The sequence below is a fragment of the Neopelma chrysocephalum genome, unplaced genomic scaffold (genome assembly GCF_003984885.1).
Source record: "Neopelma chrysocephalum unplaced genomic scaffold, ASM398488v2 Primary Assembly neopelma1_65, whole genome shotgun sequence".
Classification (NCBI taxonomy): Eukaryota; Metazoa; Chordata; class Aves; order Passeriformes; family Pipridae; genus Neopelma; species Neopelma chrysocephalum.
Genome location: NW_020897722.1, coordinates 7,653,104 through 7,669,168, shown reverse-complemented (window position 1 = coordinate 7,669,168; position 16,065 = coordinate 7,653,104). Strand labels below are relative to the sequence as shown.

General features: G+C 42.6%; 1 protein-coding gene across 1 annotated transcript; it reads right to left on the bottom strand.

Moving 5' to 3' along the window:
- Positions 1-4: 4 nt before the first annotated feature.
- CDR2 (cerebellar degeneration related protein 2) lies at positions 5-15,872 on the bottom strand. The gene is made up of 5 exons (XM_027683801.1): positions 15,605-15,872; positions 10,312-10,424; positions 5,659-5,807; positions 5,338-5,502; positions 5-4,149 (listed from the first exon to the last, which is right to left on the bottom strand). Exons 1-5 carry the CDS (start codon positions 15,681-15,683, stop codon positions 3,282-3,284), a joined length of 1,374 nt encoding a protein of 457 aa, XP_027539602.1. The 5' UTR covers positions 15,684-15,872; the 3' UTR covers positions 5-3,281.
- Between the last annotated feature and the right edge of the window lie 193 nt (positions 15,873-16,065).

Here is a 16,065-nt window from a genome sequence, read left to right as displayed (position 1 = left end):
GACATGATGAAAAATCATGGTCTAAAACTTTATTTTGTAAGTAATGCCAATAAATTAAATTTGTTTACAAACATCCCAGTTTTTGTTAAATCCCTGGATGCTCATACTTAAGTCTGAGCATTGTCATAGCCCTTGCAGCCCTCTGGATAGAGAGCAGGTAGTCATGTTCATGGGAATGTCAGGCCTGGGAGGGGGGAACAAAATCGCTGTCTGTGAACTCTGTACTACATTGCAATTGTTCTCACCTGTTGTCTGTGAAATGAGTTATTTGGAAAAGTACCTACATCTGAAACACAGGGAACAACTACTGGATTTCTTGTCCTGGTGTGGGGTTGGTTTGAGGGATGTTTTGCATTACTGAATGAGTACAGCAAGGTAAGTAACCCAGGGCACCCTCTGGAAGGCATCCAGCTGTAGTTACCACACGGCAACCATGTAAAACCTCTATTTTGTGTAATTTTTAAATAAAATTTTATCTCAAAGGTCAATTCTACCCTGCCTTGTATTTGTCCAGGGAGAAATGGAAGTGGCACCCAGCTCCTTTCACAGCCTGAAGTCTTGCAAAAGAAGTCCAGGTCATGGATGCTGCAGCAGAGGTCAGAGGTGGAGAGCAAAGGCTGTGACTCCCTGCTGGCCCCCTGCCCTCTGGGGCTGTGAAACTGGGCCTGCTGCTCCAGGGACAGCGACCCAGCCCTGGGCCGGGTTTAGCACTGGAGCCCAACTCCAGCAGATCAGGAGAATCTGCTGTGGGCACTGCAGAACACACTGTACTGGTCCTGTTCTCTGCTGTAGCTTCCATCATATGAGAAGCTCAAGGGGATTCTATTGATTTCATCTACTTATGCTCAGAAAAGGCTGAGTTGAGTTGTTGACTAAACTAAGCAGATTAAGGTGGTTAATCCAGATAAGATTGGCTAAGAATGTTGTTACCGTACTTATGGTATTTCACATTTGGGTGGAAAATGGCTATTTTTAAACTGCTAAAATTCTACCTTAATATGCCAGTGTAGTATCGACTACATCAGTGTAATTGGGAGGTGTTTTATGTTCAGGCAGCCCTGGCTGGCACTGACCCAGCATTACCTGTGGCTATGGCTGGAAAGCTGCTTTCCAGGAGAAGCTGTAAAGAAGAGCCAGGCTGGAGTGGGTTATTGTACAACCTGCACAGCCAGAGCTTAGCAGGGGCACAGGCAGCCAAGGGGGAGGTTCAGTACAGAAGAATCAAGTGGTTATGAGGAGATATTTTTGGTATTTTTAAAGCATAAAAGTTGTATATATCAAAGTGTTCTAAATTAGCCAGAAGTAATAAGCCACTGAAGCTCACCTACTTAACCAGAAATGCTGAACTGCTTTTGCATATCTTCTCATCCAGCAGGATCTCCGGGAGATCCCCCTCCCCCTGAAGTGGTGAGGAATATTACTGGTAAATCATCTGGGACTGACCATGTCATGCCTTTCTCAGGTTACTGCTTTCCAGTCTCAGCTGGGCCAGGCCTCCAGGTGAGAAGGGTCCAGGTGGGGGAAACAGGGACAGCACAGGAACCTGATGAACTGCAGCTGTTTGTTCATGGCTGAATAAAGCTCTTCTGCTTTCCCCCACCCCCTCCTTTTTTAACAGCACTGACAACACCACAACGAGGAAAAACTACTTAATTCCATCTGGATTTCTATCCTAGACAGGCTTATCCTTTTCCATGTAGCATAAGTTTTCTAAAATACAAATTTCAGGGGAACCCCATCTGATCTATGTAGGATCAGATGCCAGACAATGCCAGTGCCATCTGCATCGAGTTTACTGTTTGCTGATTGGCACAGATGGATGTAATTACTAGTTACACATGCAGCTTGACTGGATTATTTATTTGCTTAGAAAAATATTCAAAAGATTTGGATTCCCACTTTTAAATAATTTTCAGACTGTAATACATGTTTTAGAGAAAATCCCACAACATGAAGTCTTAATACTGCAACTGAAGGGCAGCTACACACAGGCTGGACAGAGAACAGAGTAAGGCAGCAGAGCTGCAGCAGCAGCAGTGGAACTAAAGCTGAGAAACTCAACATTCTGTGTCAATGTTTGGTACATTCCAGTCAGCAACCTGGAAAGGCAGGTAGCTGATTCCCAAGAACTGCTGGCCACATTAAGCTGTCAGACCTTTACAGGGAGCAGGATGTCACCTTTCATCGTGCCTCCTCCTCCTTAATCGCTTTGTTTCCTTCACACAGTTCTAAACATACTTCTCCATGTTCTTTGTTTTTCAGACTTTGAGTACATATGAATTACTATTAGGGAGTGGAAAAGGAGAGGCAGAACAAGAGTGTGGTCCCATTTGCAGTAGGATACGTGCTGGCAATGTCGTGTCTGTCCTCCCACCCCCCAGGAAGCATGGAATGGGTGCACAGAGGCTGCCACTGGAAACAACAGACAATGGAAGGTTTTACCTGGCCTGTCTCCTCAAGCACTTGGAGTTTGTGGTACGTAACATCAAAAGCTACTCCACTATGTCAATGCTACCACTAAAGCTAAATAGCTAAATTACAACTCTATCTTACCCAATACACATAAAAATGAACTTTGCAACCACCAGAGAACAGTAGGTCCCAAATCACATACATAGTCAATTCACAGTATCTTGCCTTAAGACAAAGTGCCCTACAAAGGAAACCATACCTAAAAAGCCACACAAACTTTACATCAAATCCCTTCTCAGTAGGAAGACATTTATACTAATCTGTGAGAGAGCTTAGTGCATGTGAAAATGTGGTATTGGCTTGAAGCAAGTACAGCTCTGCTGCCCTGCAAAAGCAAGCAGAAGGCTGCTCCCCTCCTCCTTGAGAACTGAGGAGAGGCTGCTCATGAGACTGGTTGGGGCTTTGGTTTTGTTATTTTCTACATCAGCGTAGTTACAGGGCTAGATCATCATTGTGAACCAAAGGAAATCTTCAGTCTGGCTCTTAGGAGAGAGAGTTCTGAGCTCTGTTAGTTTTGAAGTGGACTAACGAAATGAATGTCAGTTACTGCTCCAGCCAGAGATGAAGTGTAATATGAAGTAGTAGTGTAATATTAAGCTATGATGTTTGTTTGCTTTACAACCCCTAGTTTGTGTGACAGTGCTAAACATTAAATCTATTGCTACATAGGAACAGGGAAACTAGCTGTTAACTAACTGGCTTGTTAACTACAGGTCTACCAGCCAATCCAAAACATTCATTTTGAGTGCTCAAGATCAGTTTAAGGGATCTTCTGACATTCGTATAAAGTTCTTGACTAACAGATAAGGTTATGGTTGAGAGGAGAGGGTCTTGTACTTGGCTCTGTGTTCATCTATTTCTTCCTTCGTTTTTCTGATACAGCTAAAAATTTCCTTGAAGAGTGCTTTATATTCAGGAAGAGCATTTGTGGGAGAGTCACTTAGCTCCACAACTGTGAATTCTTGATTGCTAGCTGAGAGATCATACTGGGTGTTCCCCACATTTAGGTCTTTGGAATACTGCTTCAGCGTTTGGACAGCCTTGTGTTTCAAACAATCTTCATCCATTTGACACTTCTTCAAAAGTTCCTCATACTTCACTTTCAGAGCATTATACTGAGCATCAACTTCATTAAGCACAGAGATTCCTCGCTGCTTCACAGCTTCAGCTCTCCTAATACACGTTTCCTCGTGGCCCCTCAGGATGTCTGCCCCCACTGCGCTGCTCAGCAGGGTCTCGCTGCTGCTCCGCTTCAGCGCCTTCTTCTCCAGCTCCGACACCGTCAGAAGTCCATCATCCGCCAGGCTCTGACTGAGCTCCCTGTCCAGAGATTCCCTGAATGAAATGAAAAAGGATTCTGGCACCAATTTCTCTGCATTATGGAATGTGTTTTCAGACTGAAGTATCTGCCGCATTTCGGCTACTTCTGCTTCCAGCTCCTCTGCCCGTGCCCGGTACAAGTCTGTATCCACGAGCCTCCGTTCCAGGTCACAGTTTTCTTTCACCATAAGACTGTATTCCTCCTCCATGGTCACCCTCTTCTCTTTCTCCAGGTTCAGCTGGGCTTGCAGAACTGTAACTGCCTTTTTTAACTTCTCATTTTCTTCTTCTAGAGGGCTTAACTGACTATCCATCGAAGTAATCTTTTCTGCAAACACATGATCATACACAAAATACCTGCAGAAACAAAGTAAGTGTTATCAGAAGTAAGAAATCCAGCTGACCACACCTCCTAAAGGTTTCCTGTCCTGAGTAACTAATGACATATTTAAACTGTGTGCTGACAGCCCTCAGAGCACTCACAGGGGCCATTTCACTAACCTGTCAGTCTGTTTAGGAGTCAGAACAGAGTTTGTAACACTTACGTGCCATCAAATCAAGCTCCCAGTTTAGGCAGAATGGCAGCTCAGTAACAGTTTCAAGTAAAACAGACAAGCTGATTGAATAACCAGACCCACAATTTAAGTTTAAATAAATATTGCCTCAGTGTAGCACGCAGTACTTTGACAGTGGTTTTTTCCACAGTGCTCCACTCTTGTAACTTTTGTCACTGTTGATGGCAGAAAGCAGCTTCAGAACTGACAAGGCAGTTCTGTAGGATGATATTCTCACAAGCCTTTGGCAGTTTGAAGGATCCACTTATCCTCTGAATTGTCAAGAAATAACTTCTTTTTGGATGTACAGATTTATTCTAGAATAGAATATATAGAATATTCTACCTCCATGTAGTGCTGAATCCCAGACACAACAGCCTGTTGGGTCTGTGGAGGTGCTTCACTTACAAAATTGCTTTCTAGGCTTGAAGCTACTCTGAGCTTTCACCCCAGGTGATTGTCCCAAAGGGGACAGTAATGCAGCTCAGCTGGGTCAAATTTAAAGATAGCCCAGAGGTCCAGGCTCCATTTTACCAGCTTCAGTATCATTTTAACCAGCTTAAGTTCAGGAAAGCTATTGCAGGGATCCTGCCTTCTTTGAAAAGAAAATACCCATGGACCCAAGGAAAGGTAAAGTTACACAAAATATTTTGTATTTAGCAAGTTTGTTTTTCAGATTATCTGTGTGTACTTTTATCTGACTGAAAACAGTGGGGTGCAAATTGCTGTAAGCTTTCTAAGCTACCATTTAATATGGCTGGAGACTCTGGGAGAGAACCCATCAAGACAGAAAGTGGAGCACAAATACTACTGTGGTCTAGAAGTACATCAGACACGGTGGCAACACCACACAGGGCAGATACTTTGCTACTTGTGAACATCAGCTAATTTTTCTGCCAGCCTGTCTGATACCTGTGCTCGTGTCTTAGTTTTTAAAGCCTTGCTTAAAATAACATCATTGTTCTTTACTATGTAAGGTAGGAAGTCTTACTGGCGCAGGTCATACAGCTCCTTCAAACAGGAGAAGCTGTGCATTGATCTGGGCTGGTCAGATCTCTCGTGGCTCATCCGGCCTCGTCCAGGCTTCTTCAGTTCTTCTACTTGTCGCTGCAGGTCATCTATGTGTGTTTGTAGATTTTCAATAGTCTCTGTCAAGCTAAAAGGTGGAAAGACTTTTAAGTAAAACCGTCCTTTCAATTTACCAGTATTGTGGAACACCACTAGGCAGAGACAGCCACCCAGGAGCTACACAAATACCCCTGGACTGCTCCCATTGATTTTACCAGCTGGGGGGAGGGGTCAAGTTTGTTACCTTAATATCTTTTGTTGTGAAGCTCTGCTCTCTGCAACCAGCTTTTGATTGGTGTCCTCCAGTTCTCTTGCTGTCACATCCAGCTGTTCATAGACCTTTGCGTGCTGGTCGTTCATCTGGCGCAGGAGCTCCACTTGCTTTGTGAGGTACTGCAAGACAGCACTGCTGTTACTGGGTCACCCTGGGAGCACGAGCTGCCGCTGCTGCTCTGCATTGTCATTCACGTTCACAGAGAAACAAGTAAGTGTCATAAATTTAAATTCCCGTGGTTGCTTTGGGAAGTTGGAAAGGCACTGTCAGTAACCCACCTTGCCTTTGTCAGGGAGGTTAAACCCAGGCTGATGAAGCAGCCTTTATCCAGAGGAGCTGGGTTTGTTGTGCCAACTGTCTTTACCTGTGCTCACACCTTCTGGGTGGGCTTGGTCTGTATTGCAGTCACCATAGACTTCAAAATAGCCACTAGTCACTCTGTCCTAAATGCTGCAGTGGGCTCCAACAGAGATTTTCTACCAGTGTTGACCCAGCACCTCTCTTAACATTAAAACTGAAATATTGGGTAGCACCATCCATAATTAAAATTATTTTTAGCTAACCTAAGTTCTTCCAGTCTGAAGCAGCATTAGGTTCAGCACAAGAGAATTTAGGTTGTGGTCACACTTAAGTATGTGAGTTAATGTGTGTCAGGCGGTATAATCAAATTATTGAATTCAATCTTTAATTACTCAAAGTGAACTATTCCAGTTACTGTAACCCCAAACAAAGGCCTCCTGGCCTTTCTGAAAAAATAAAGCTTCACATGAAGTATTCTCAATTTAATCCTCTTGGGTTTTACAGTTAGCAACAGACTGTTAAGTTTCCTGAATAATGTCGGAAAGCTTAGAATTCTCAGTCTAAGAGCAGTTAACAATCACCTAATGCTCTTAATACAAGTGCCTCATATTGTCCCACCCGGGACAAGAGCATTTGCATGAAACAGACTTGAGCAAAAAAACTAACCCTCTAAATCTGAAATATTCTGCTCTTATGTAGAATTTATTTCTTGCAATATATTCTGTATTACTACATGCTACTTACTGAAAAGCAGACCTCAGGAAGAAACATCCAGCAAACTCCTAGGTAGAATTACCTCTCTTTACACAGGCCTCTTACATATTCAAAACTTCTAATATTCTACTTAACCTTTTACCTCATTAGAAGATTGGTGGGTTTACATTTTAGGCAATTTAAGAACAGATAATAAGTTAATCTAGGACTAGTAATTGCTGCATACAGACTTCCAGAAGATCAACATGATAGCTGTTAGCTAGATCCTTTTGTAGCCTGTGCACACATGACAGAGGATTTACACCAAAATAGAACATAGATTAGCAGCAGAATCTCAATGTGACCCATTTCAGATTAACTTTCCCTATTGGTTATGGCTGAAGGAAGGAGCTGGAGATCCTCAGACTTTCTTCAGCAATAGGAGCGTGGCTGAGCACAGAAGCCAAGGCTTTGGTGCCCCAATAGATGTTACCACTGATTACAACGGGCCTTTGCACAAGTTTTAGATGAATGGAAGAGGTGAAGCACCACTTTCTCCACCTTTCATCTCCAGTATCTTCAGGGCTGGTGTCACGTTGGCCTGGTATAAATCAGACCACCAAAAGATGGTGTAGTAATAAATACTTTAGAAGTTCACATTTAATCTACCTCCCCTGCAATTGAGCACCTAAAATAAAGCAGTAGTTGAGACTTTTTGCTTTCTACCACATGATAAAAGGACAGTGTCAGTGTTTCCAAAGTCTGAGTGCTAAGAACGGATTCCGACAGGAATGAAGTTGCCCTTTCAATCCAGCATTTATTACATCTACAATGATTAATCAGTGGCACACGTGTCAGCACAGAGGTCAGACATAATGATCCAAAGCTGTAAAATTCTTAATATGTTAGCATTTAATATATGAGATGTAATCTTAAGCACACCACAGCCTTTGACCCTTCTTTTTCAGTGCAGACAAGGTAGTGCCATACTTCAGAATTATTTCTTAGCCAGTTCTAGACTTTGCTACCCATAAGACCTAAATTAATGGCAAAAAAACCCCAAAGATTTACAAGGATATACTGCACTGAAAAACCTAGTAAAAATAATTCAGAGTAGCTACAGGAGCAGCTGAAAGATCACATTTAGGTTACAGAGACAAGCACTTGAAAGTTGGGAAAAATCAAGCACTAGAGACAGGATATGCCATTTGCACGTGTATCCTGTGCACTAGGGTCTCCTGCATTCCCACAAGACAGAAATATAGGCATGAAAATAACAGACTGAACTGCTTTTACCAGCAAAGTACTACACCTTGCACATGCCAACTTTATTCCCGTTTCTTTCAGTGAATGCCTGTAACAATTCCTTGTGCCAGTAAGCCAATATATTCAGTTCCTCAACTGGAGGGTCTCTCTGGGTATTTGAACAGGGGGTTCATTCTCCCTTTTCTACCAGAAATCCAGAGGCAAGGGAAAGTTCTTTGGAGAAAGAAAAGGTCTGTGTTGCTGTTAACACTTTTAAACAGAAGATTGAGAGAGGTGGTGGTGGCACTGCATGTTACTGCAGCAGACAGGAATACAGTCTACAGGTTCTTTGACTCGACACAGTAAACTGGGCAAATAAAGGAGCAGGCACTATTTATATGTCAGAAACACCCCAAAATCTGTTCTCCCACTCTCTCCCTCTTGGAGGGAGCTGCTAGGACAACCCAATACACATCTCCTACCCTCGCTGTGGGGAGAGAAGGAAAGAGAATAAAGAGGTATCAGATAAAGCCTTCAAAAAGTAGTATTGACCAAGTCTTGGCAAAGTAAGATATTGAGGGAAAAAATTAATCTGTCCTGTCTGAGGTTGTGTGACCACAGAAGTACTTGACCCCAAACACACCAATTATAGATCACTGCGGGAAGGACACTGGTGACACTTCCTGGTGCTGAGGCTCTCTTATGTAGTCAATAAACACTGACCCACCAGAACAGCTTAAGCAAATAAACTGGCTTAAACCAACAGGATATTACATTCTTAATAGCACTAGACTATTTCTGCAAATCAATGTAGCTTAGCAATTATATATTTTCTATATTTCAAGACAGTGCTAAAGTGTAGCTGCTTATTAAGTAGCTCAACTCCCTGAGCCAGGTCAGTTATCACAAAGTTATTTCAAAAGGTGTGTTGTAACTGTGTTAAACGCTTTCTTAAACATGGTTGTACATGCAGGTGTTGAACCTTGTGTACAGTATTTGTATAGCACCTTGGAAGTGTTTGTCCTCTCCAGATCTTAAGAATTGATCTTTTTATAAAAACTATTCAAGGCAATGAGTTCAGTCTCTGCATAAGTAAATACATTTTTTAACGATGTGGCACTAATATAAATATGAGCCATTCCAACCATTGTGTCAGAATGAATAGGATAACAAAGATGACATTTAGCACATAACAGAGGTAAGAGCCAAAGTCTGAAATACAAAACAAAAATATCTTCTAAATTGTTCATCACTTAGTAAAAATGCTGCATTTGTGTTAAGATGACTACTCCAAAGACATCTATATAGCTGTAAGTATTAAGATTAGAATTCTTTAAGTCGCCTGTTACCATTACAATAGTAAGGGTTTTCAGTCTGAAGTTGCAGCTGTACAAAATTCACACATGATATGTAACTGCAGAAGTGCTGCTTGCACAAAGGAACTCAGATTTTTGTAAAAATCTGGTGTATACCAGACACAGCCTGTTCCCTGTGATTCATACCAGAACCAAAATGAAATGCTGACTACATTTTCAATATGTTGTCAGTCAGCAAAGTACTGAATATTTAATAATTTAATTATTAGAGACCATGCATTGCCCTCTAATAGCTGAGGAAATCTCATTAGGCTGACAAATGCCAGGTCTGCAAGAATACAGGCAATATAAAAATTAAAAAAAGAAATTGCCAAAGATGGCCAGGTTTTTCCACCCTGTTACACAAAGATGAGCGGCTTTGAAAGAATGGATACATTTTTGGGCTTTATTTTTCTTGGAAAATACAGAACAATATATCCACTATGTCCTATACTTAGATATTATTTAAGTGGGGTATTTTCTGGGGTTTGTTTTTTGTTTGTTGGCTTTTTTTGTCATAGTACAGGGGTTTTTTTACGTTGAAATAGGATTTAGCTTCCTTTACCACAGCTCAGTTTAGTGGAAGTACACAGCCCCAGATTTTACTTCAATCTCTCTTCTGCGTTATCAGCATTTAAATTTCAGTGCAGTAACCATTAAGATTTTCATATAATAATTTAAATTAATAATGTATTTATCATCATATAATTTAATGTCATTTTACCTGGCAAGATCAGCAAAGTTTAGCAATAAAAATAACTGAACTAACTTTTGTGCACAAAAAAGAAAAATACCAGTCATTTTTCATTAAACAAGCCAAATCCAACATGGTATTTAATGGCACAAAGCTTCTGGTAATCAGAGAAACAGTGTTAAGTATGATCGACCTATACAGGTCCTCAAATTCTCAAAGCAGCAGAAATGGTGAAAGATTGTTCAGTATTTTCCATCAAATGTCAAGAAATTCAGATTTTAACTATTATGTTGCAGCTCCAGATGCCTTAACATTTGGACCCCTTAAATATTTTACCTCTATCTCCTGCAGTTGCTCTTGATTTGTTGCATACATTTGCTGTAAGGATTCCTCTAGTTCAGTGTTACGGTCCAGTAGTGTCTTCCCAAGCTCAGCAGCAAGGTGAAGATCTAAACAAAGGAATCATGTTTGCAGGTAAGTGACAGAAACAATAATATAATCTAATTTTAAAGCATGTTAATCAGATACTTGAGGTACTTTTTTTACTGCCGTTATAACTCCTCCCCCAAAAAGAAAGTGAGCTTATACTTAAGTAGAACGTTCATATATCATCTATAAGGCAAGTCTAAGTCAGTCCTGAAGCCCAGAAGACTTTTATTTCATGAAGCTTCCTTAGTTCCTCCTTAGGTCCTGCAGACACATCCAGCCATCCTCACCTCCCACAGCCTGCCCAGTGCTGCTCCAGCAGCTCTGCCCAAGGTGGCTGTTTGCTCCTTCACCATATTTACAGCACTCAGAAGACCCTGTAAATGTTCCCTGGGCTACACCCAGGCCAAAGCTGACTGCACTCCTACCTGCTTTGCTGTTCCTCCCCATTACCCCTTCACCGAGGAGCTCAGGTCACACGGGTTCAGACTGCTAAATGAAAGTTTCAGATGCTTTTTATGGTGAAAGAATAACATCAAAAGACATAAAACTGATGAAGACACGCGGCTATTCTGCCTTTCAAGCTCATGAACCCAGGTGACAAGAATTGTTTCATGTGCTCCAAAACATAATTTTAAATGTCATTTGTTCTCAGGCACTTAATCTCAATTTCACTTCAGTCATCTTCAATCACCTCCAGGGTGCAGTGACTGTAGTTGTTGCAAATTAAGAAATAAGTCACCTGAACACTCAGTTCTGTTCTAGAGGGAAGCTTGATATTTGTTCAACAGCAACAGTAGTGCAAGATATTCTCCATTATTATGTTTAAAAACACGTGTAATTTAAAAGCTAACATAATGTGACAAAGTAATAGATCTTGGTGTTATTGCTAAAATTGTAATTACTCTGTGCAGGGTATTACATGTTAAGAATCCAACAGATTTCTAAAACTCTCCAATTTTCCACCTCCTTCCCCTCACCTGGACCGTGCCCTGCATGCACACAATACAACCTAGTTAGTTTTCACATAGAACTTGCATCATTAATGGGAAATAGACAGGAGAAAAGTCAAGAGAAACTTTGATTCACTTCAAGAAGACTTAAATTAATAAACAAAGAGACGTATTTTATCATCAGTAGTTATAGCTAGAGAAGAAAATGCATTCCATTTTCATTTGATTGCTATGCCCTTGTTTTAACATGTTATCTTATGTCTTTCCTGCCCCTTCCTAATTATCTTATCAGCCTGGCATTGTAACAGATACAGCCCTGTTCCAGGATTGTTTTGTGCTAACCTTCAGTTTGACAGCCTGGCCAGAATGATTACTCCATCTCCACACATAAGCCAAAGACCAAATTCAGACTTACAAGGACAAGTGAGTACAAACATTTGTCTATAAAGTTGCAGATGTCCAACTCTGGCAAAACAACAGCTGTGCTACTCTTTTACACTCTCTTACAACTCCAGTGCCTTGTTTCCTACCTTAAGGTCAGATTCTTAGAATAAATGTCACAAAAATATTTCAAAGAAATCACACTGCACGTGAGTTCTTCAGTGTTTCAGAAGATGTCCAACTAGGAGCCCCATGGCACGCTGAGCTATATTTAAGAGGTTATCCTCACACAGCACCACTCCTTAAGAAACACAGCCTATGCTAGAGTGGGGTTTAAAGTACTTGGGTAACGAAATCTTAAGATGTCCTACTTACATTTTTCCTGTTTTGTAAACAGATTGCATATTGTTTACCCATGGACAGAGTAACTCCCAGTCAGAAACCAAGCTGTTTGTTCCGTCACATTACAGAATACTGTGGTTTTCAAATCCCACAAATCCATCATCCTATAGAAAATGGAATCCCAATTCCCAAGTTCTCATACTACACAGATCTTTACTAGGAGCTACAATCTTTACAACTAGTCAGCAATACTGGCATCATTTAAGGCAAAGACTAAATAGTCCATTCTTTTATTTTAATAGAGTAGAATAAGAGCTTTAGAGAGGATTTAGGATTATGTTAAAGACATAATGCATAATGGAATTACTTGCTGTCATTTCCCTTCCTAAAGTGAAAGTTTGTTTTGATGTTTAAGTACATATAAGATTTTACAATTTCATTCTTAAATGCCCCATCACCTACTAAATCAAGTAGCACATACCACACGGTCCTTGGAATACAGTTTGGATAACAGAATTCATGTCATACTTACACACTCATTCTGTTTATTAGACTGGCAGAAGCACAAGTGGGTTACAATGGGAGAAACATGCTATTTTATAATTAGGGCAATTTGTTTCTGAGGGGGAGAATACAAGTGGAAGTGCTCAGGAACACGCAATAAAACCTGAACTCCAGAGAAATCAAGAACTTAAATAATTTCACCTCTTCTAAAATGAAGAATTTGCTTTGTGTCCATTTTTCTACATTGTCAAGTATTTCTAAGCCCTATAAAGAGCAAATTTTATGAGTGAGAGGTGCAATACACGTGTTCTCCAGATACAGAAGGAAAACGGTTCATTTACATTTCTCTTGAGAGAGTTAGTGTAGAACACTGGAAGCACACTGCATTTTCTGTTGTAAATTTATGTAAAGCAACAGCTAAGTTCTGACACAGACATGCATTTTTCCTTTTCACCACAAAGATGGGAGCAGAGAGGTTTTTAATAATGCAAACTGCCTGTGTGCAGATCTTAAGATCTTCGTTTTAGGAAATCTGATTAGTTGTGCTGGAGTTTAACAGCTCCATCGGAAGGCTCTGAAACAAAACAAGACTTCAAGGATACGTCTTCTGTGATGTTGAACAGCCTTCACTTACCAGCACTTCACATTCTCTTCTGACAGCATTACTATAAGTGAAAAAGAGATAAAAGCAGCACCAAAATCCTTCTCTTCTACTTTTTCACAGCCCACCTAACAAAATTATTCAGAGAATTTTCAATCTATAACTAAGCCTGTTCTTTTAAAGAGCAAAAGGCATTAATGTAGTGCAAGATATATAAGTAAGCCTAGCTGAAGTTTACTTAACTGTAAAATAAACCCTTTTTTTTATTTAGTTTCGTATCTCCTATTCTGTATTCAGAATACTCTCTGTTCTTTAGAAGTGAGTAACAGCAAGATGTAAAAAGAGCAGCCATAGAAAAGAATTCTTTTTCAAAGGTCAGCATACTGCAGCAAAACATGGACGTTGCAGAAGGATGGCTGTTCCCATCCTTACAAGAATTCCATGAGCATTCTGTTTTCATGAACAGCATGCCAGAAAATCCCATCCTCCCTTGTCAAGGCAAAAGCTTTAGTACATACAGACTGTCAAGGTTTTCCAAAACCCTACCCTAATTTCAAGTTTCAAAGGCTGGCTGATAAGGACTACAAGTTTGTTTCTGTGTGCTTTCTAATGTTTTACAACCTCGTTTTCTCATAAACCTACTGCTCAGTTTTTAAACATGCACTGATTGTTTGGGTTGTGAGGAGTTTCACGAGCCCTGATAAGCAATCTTACTCCCCTGTTTACGTACACCAGCACAGCTCAGGCTTAGGATGAGGAAGTTCATCTTTCAGACTCCAGAAATAAAGTACAGCATTCCTGTAAGGAGTTTCTTCTTTGCATTTCAACTTGCCCATCTGTTTATTTTCCTCCTTTCCCTTTTGGCAAGGCTATTAGTCACTTCCATTTAGGCTTAAAGAGAGAATCCCCAGAAAAAGGTTGTTGGCATGTTGAGAGCGCACTAACCTCTAGAATGGAATACTGTTTCTTAAAAGCTCATAGAGAGTCAACTGGTGATTATTTCACTCTTTTTAATTAAAAGATGAAAGTAAAGAAACAAGGCAAGAAGTCAGTTGTTATACATTGTGAAGTCGCTTTGTAGGTCTTCTATCCCATAAACACTGACATAGTAAAAACATTGCTTCAAATTTTCAACTCTCTTCCCTTTGACAGCCAACTATGGTTTCAGGATCTTACTTAAACTGATTTGTTTGTATCCTAGAGCCAGGAAAAGATCTATTTTGGGCAAAGAGTATCTAAATACAGCTTTCAAACAGTTAGATATTTTATACAGCAGACAATTAGAGAGACCTGTTCCTGTCTCAAAAAAAAGTTTCTGCTGTCAGATGCCTGATCTCAGTGTGAATACAGCTTAGCTTTCCTTATGGTTTACAGGACAGCAGCACCCACCAATCCCAAGAATTAATGTATTTCAATCTAAAAGCAAAAAGCATAAGACTGGCACGGGTGTGCAGGAAGCCACTTCACAGCTTCGAGATGACCTTTAAAACAAACTCGGGATTAAGAACAAAAAGTAGAACCAAGTAAATACCAGTCATAGATGCCACTAAGCTCTTAAGGAAATTGCACATTCTTTCCATATCATGCCTGTTGAAGATTTTTAATGCAATTATACTTGTATTCCTGTGGCTCTTTCCTCATCTGTGAAATGAGAACAGGATTTACCCCTTGCATATAATGTTTTAAGACCTATCGATGGAATGACATACAGGAGCTAGAAATGTAGAATTCTGAGGCGTAGTGGAGTTATTTGTGTATTTTAATAAGAAAACCTAAAAAGATTTTAATAAGGGACTTGCAACTAATCGAGCACTGCTACAACTACACCTTGATCGAACTGGAAGCCCTTACAAAGAGCTCAACAGGGCGCAATAGCGCATCCCACCCTGGTGCTCCCAGCGTCCGCCCCGAACAGCAGCCGCTTCGCCTCCTGTTCAAGGTGCAACTTTTCGGAGAGCCGCTTCCCTGCCGGCGGGAGGAGAGGGACCCGGCACGATCCCGCTCGGCTGCGGCGGCTCCTTCTCTCAAACAAAGACGGCCGCAGCCGCTCCCGGTGACAGCGATCCCGCGGCGGAGGGAAGCGCGGCCGTGCGGGGACCCCCCGCGCCCGGCACGACCCGCCCTTCCCGCCGCCGCCCCGCGACCCCGAGCGCCCTTCCCGCCGCCCCTCCGCGCCCGCTCCGCCGCTGTGCCGGTGCCTCCCCGCCGCCCCCCGCGGCTCCTTCCCTCACACGCCCTCCCCGCCGCAGCCCCTTCCCTCGCACACGCGGCTCTCCGCGCCCCTTCCCTCACAAACCCGGCTCGCTGTAGCCCCTTCCCTCACACACCCCCGAGGCGGATCCCCACGGCCCCCTCTCTCACACACGCGGCTCTCCGCACCCCCTGTCTCACACGCTCCCCGCTCTCCCCCGTCCCGGCTCACCTTGCTGCAGGTCCTGCTGATCGTACCACGGCTCATCCTCGCGGATCTCGAACTCCTCCACCAGGCTGTCGGCCAGCATCGCGCCCCTTCCCCTCACAGGCGGGCGCGGCGGCGGCGGCGGCGCCCACCCGACGATCCCCCTCGCGCCGAGCGGGGCAGGGCGAGCCCGGCAGCCTCTCCCCGCCTCAGCAGCCGCCTCCGGCCATTGCCGAGCGGTTCCGGACTTTGCCGAACCTCTCCCCCTTCTGGCCGGGCTGCGCCGGCGGCAACGTGGCAGCAGCCACCGCCCGCCCCCCGCCTCCCGCGATTCAAACGCGGCACCCTCGCCTCCCCGGCGGGCGGCCAATGGGGAGCCGTCCGCCGAGCAGATCGACAGGAGCCTGCACCAATCACAAAGCGAGCTCGCAGCGAGCCACCAATGAGAGGGGAGAGGGGGCTAGGCCGGGGCGATAAGGTCCCGC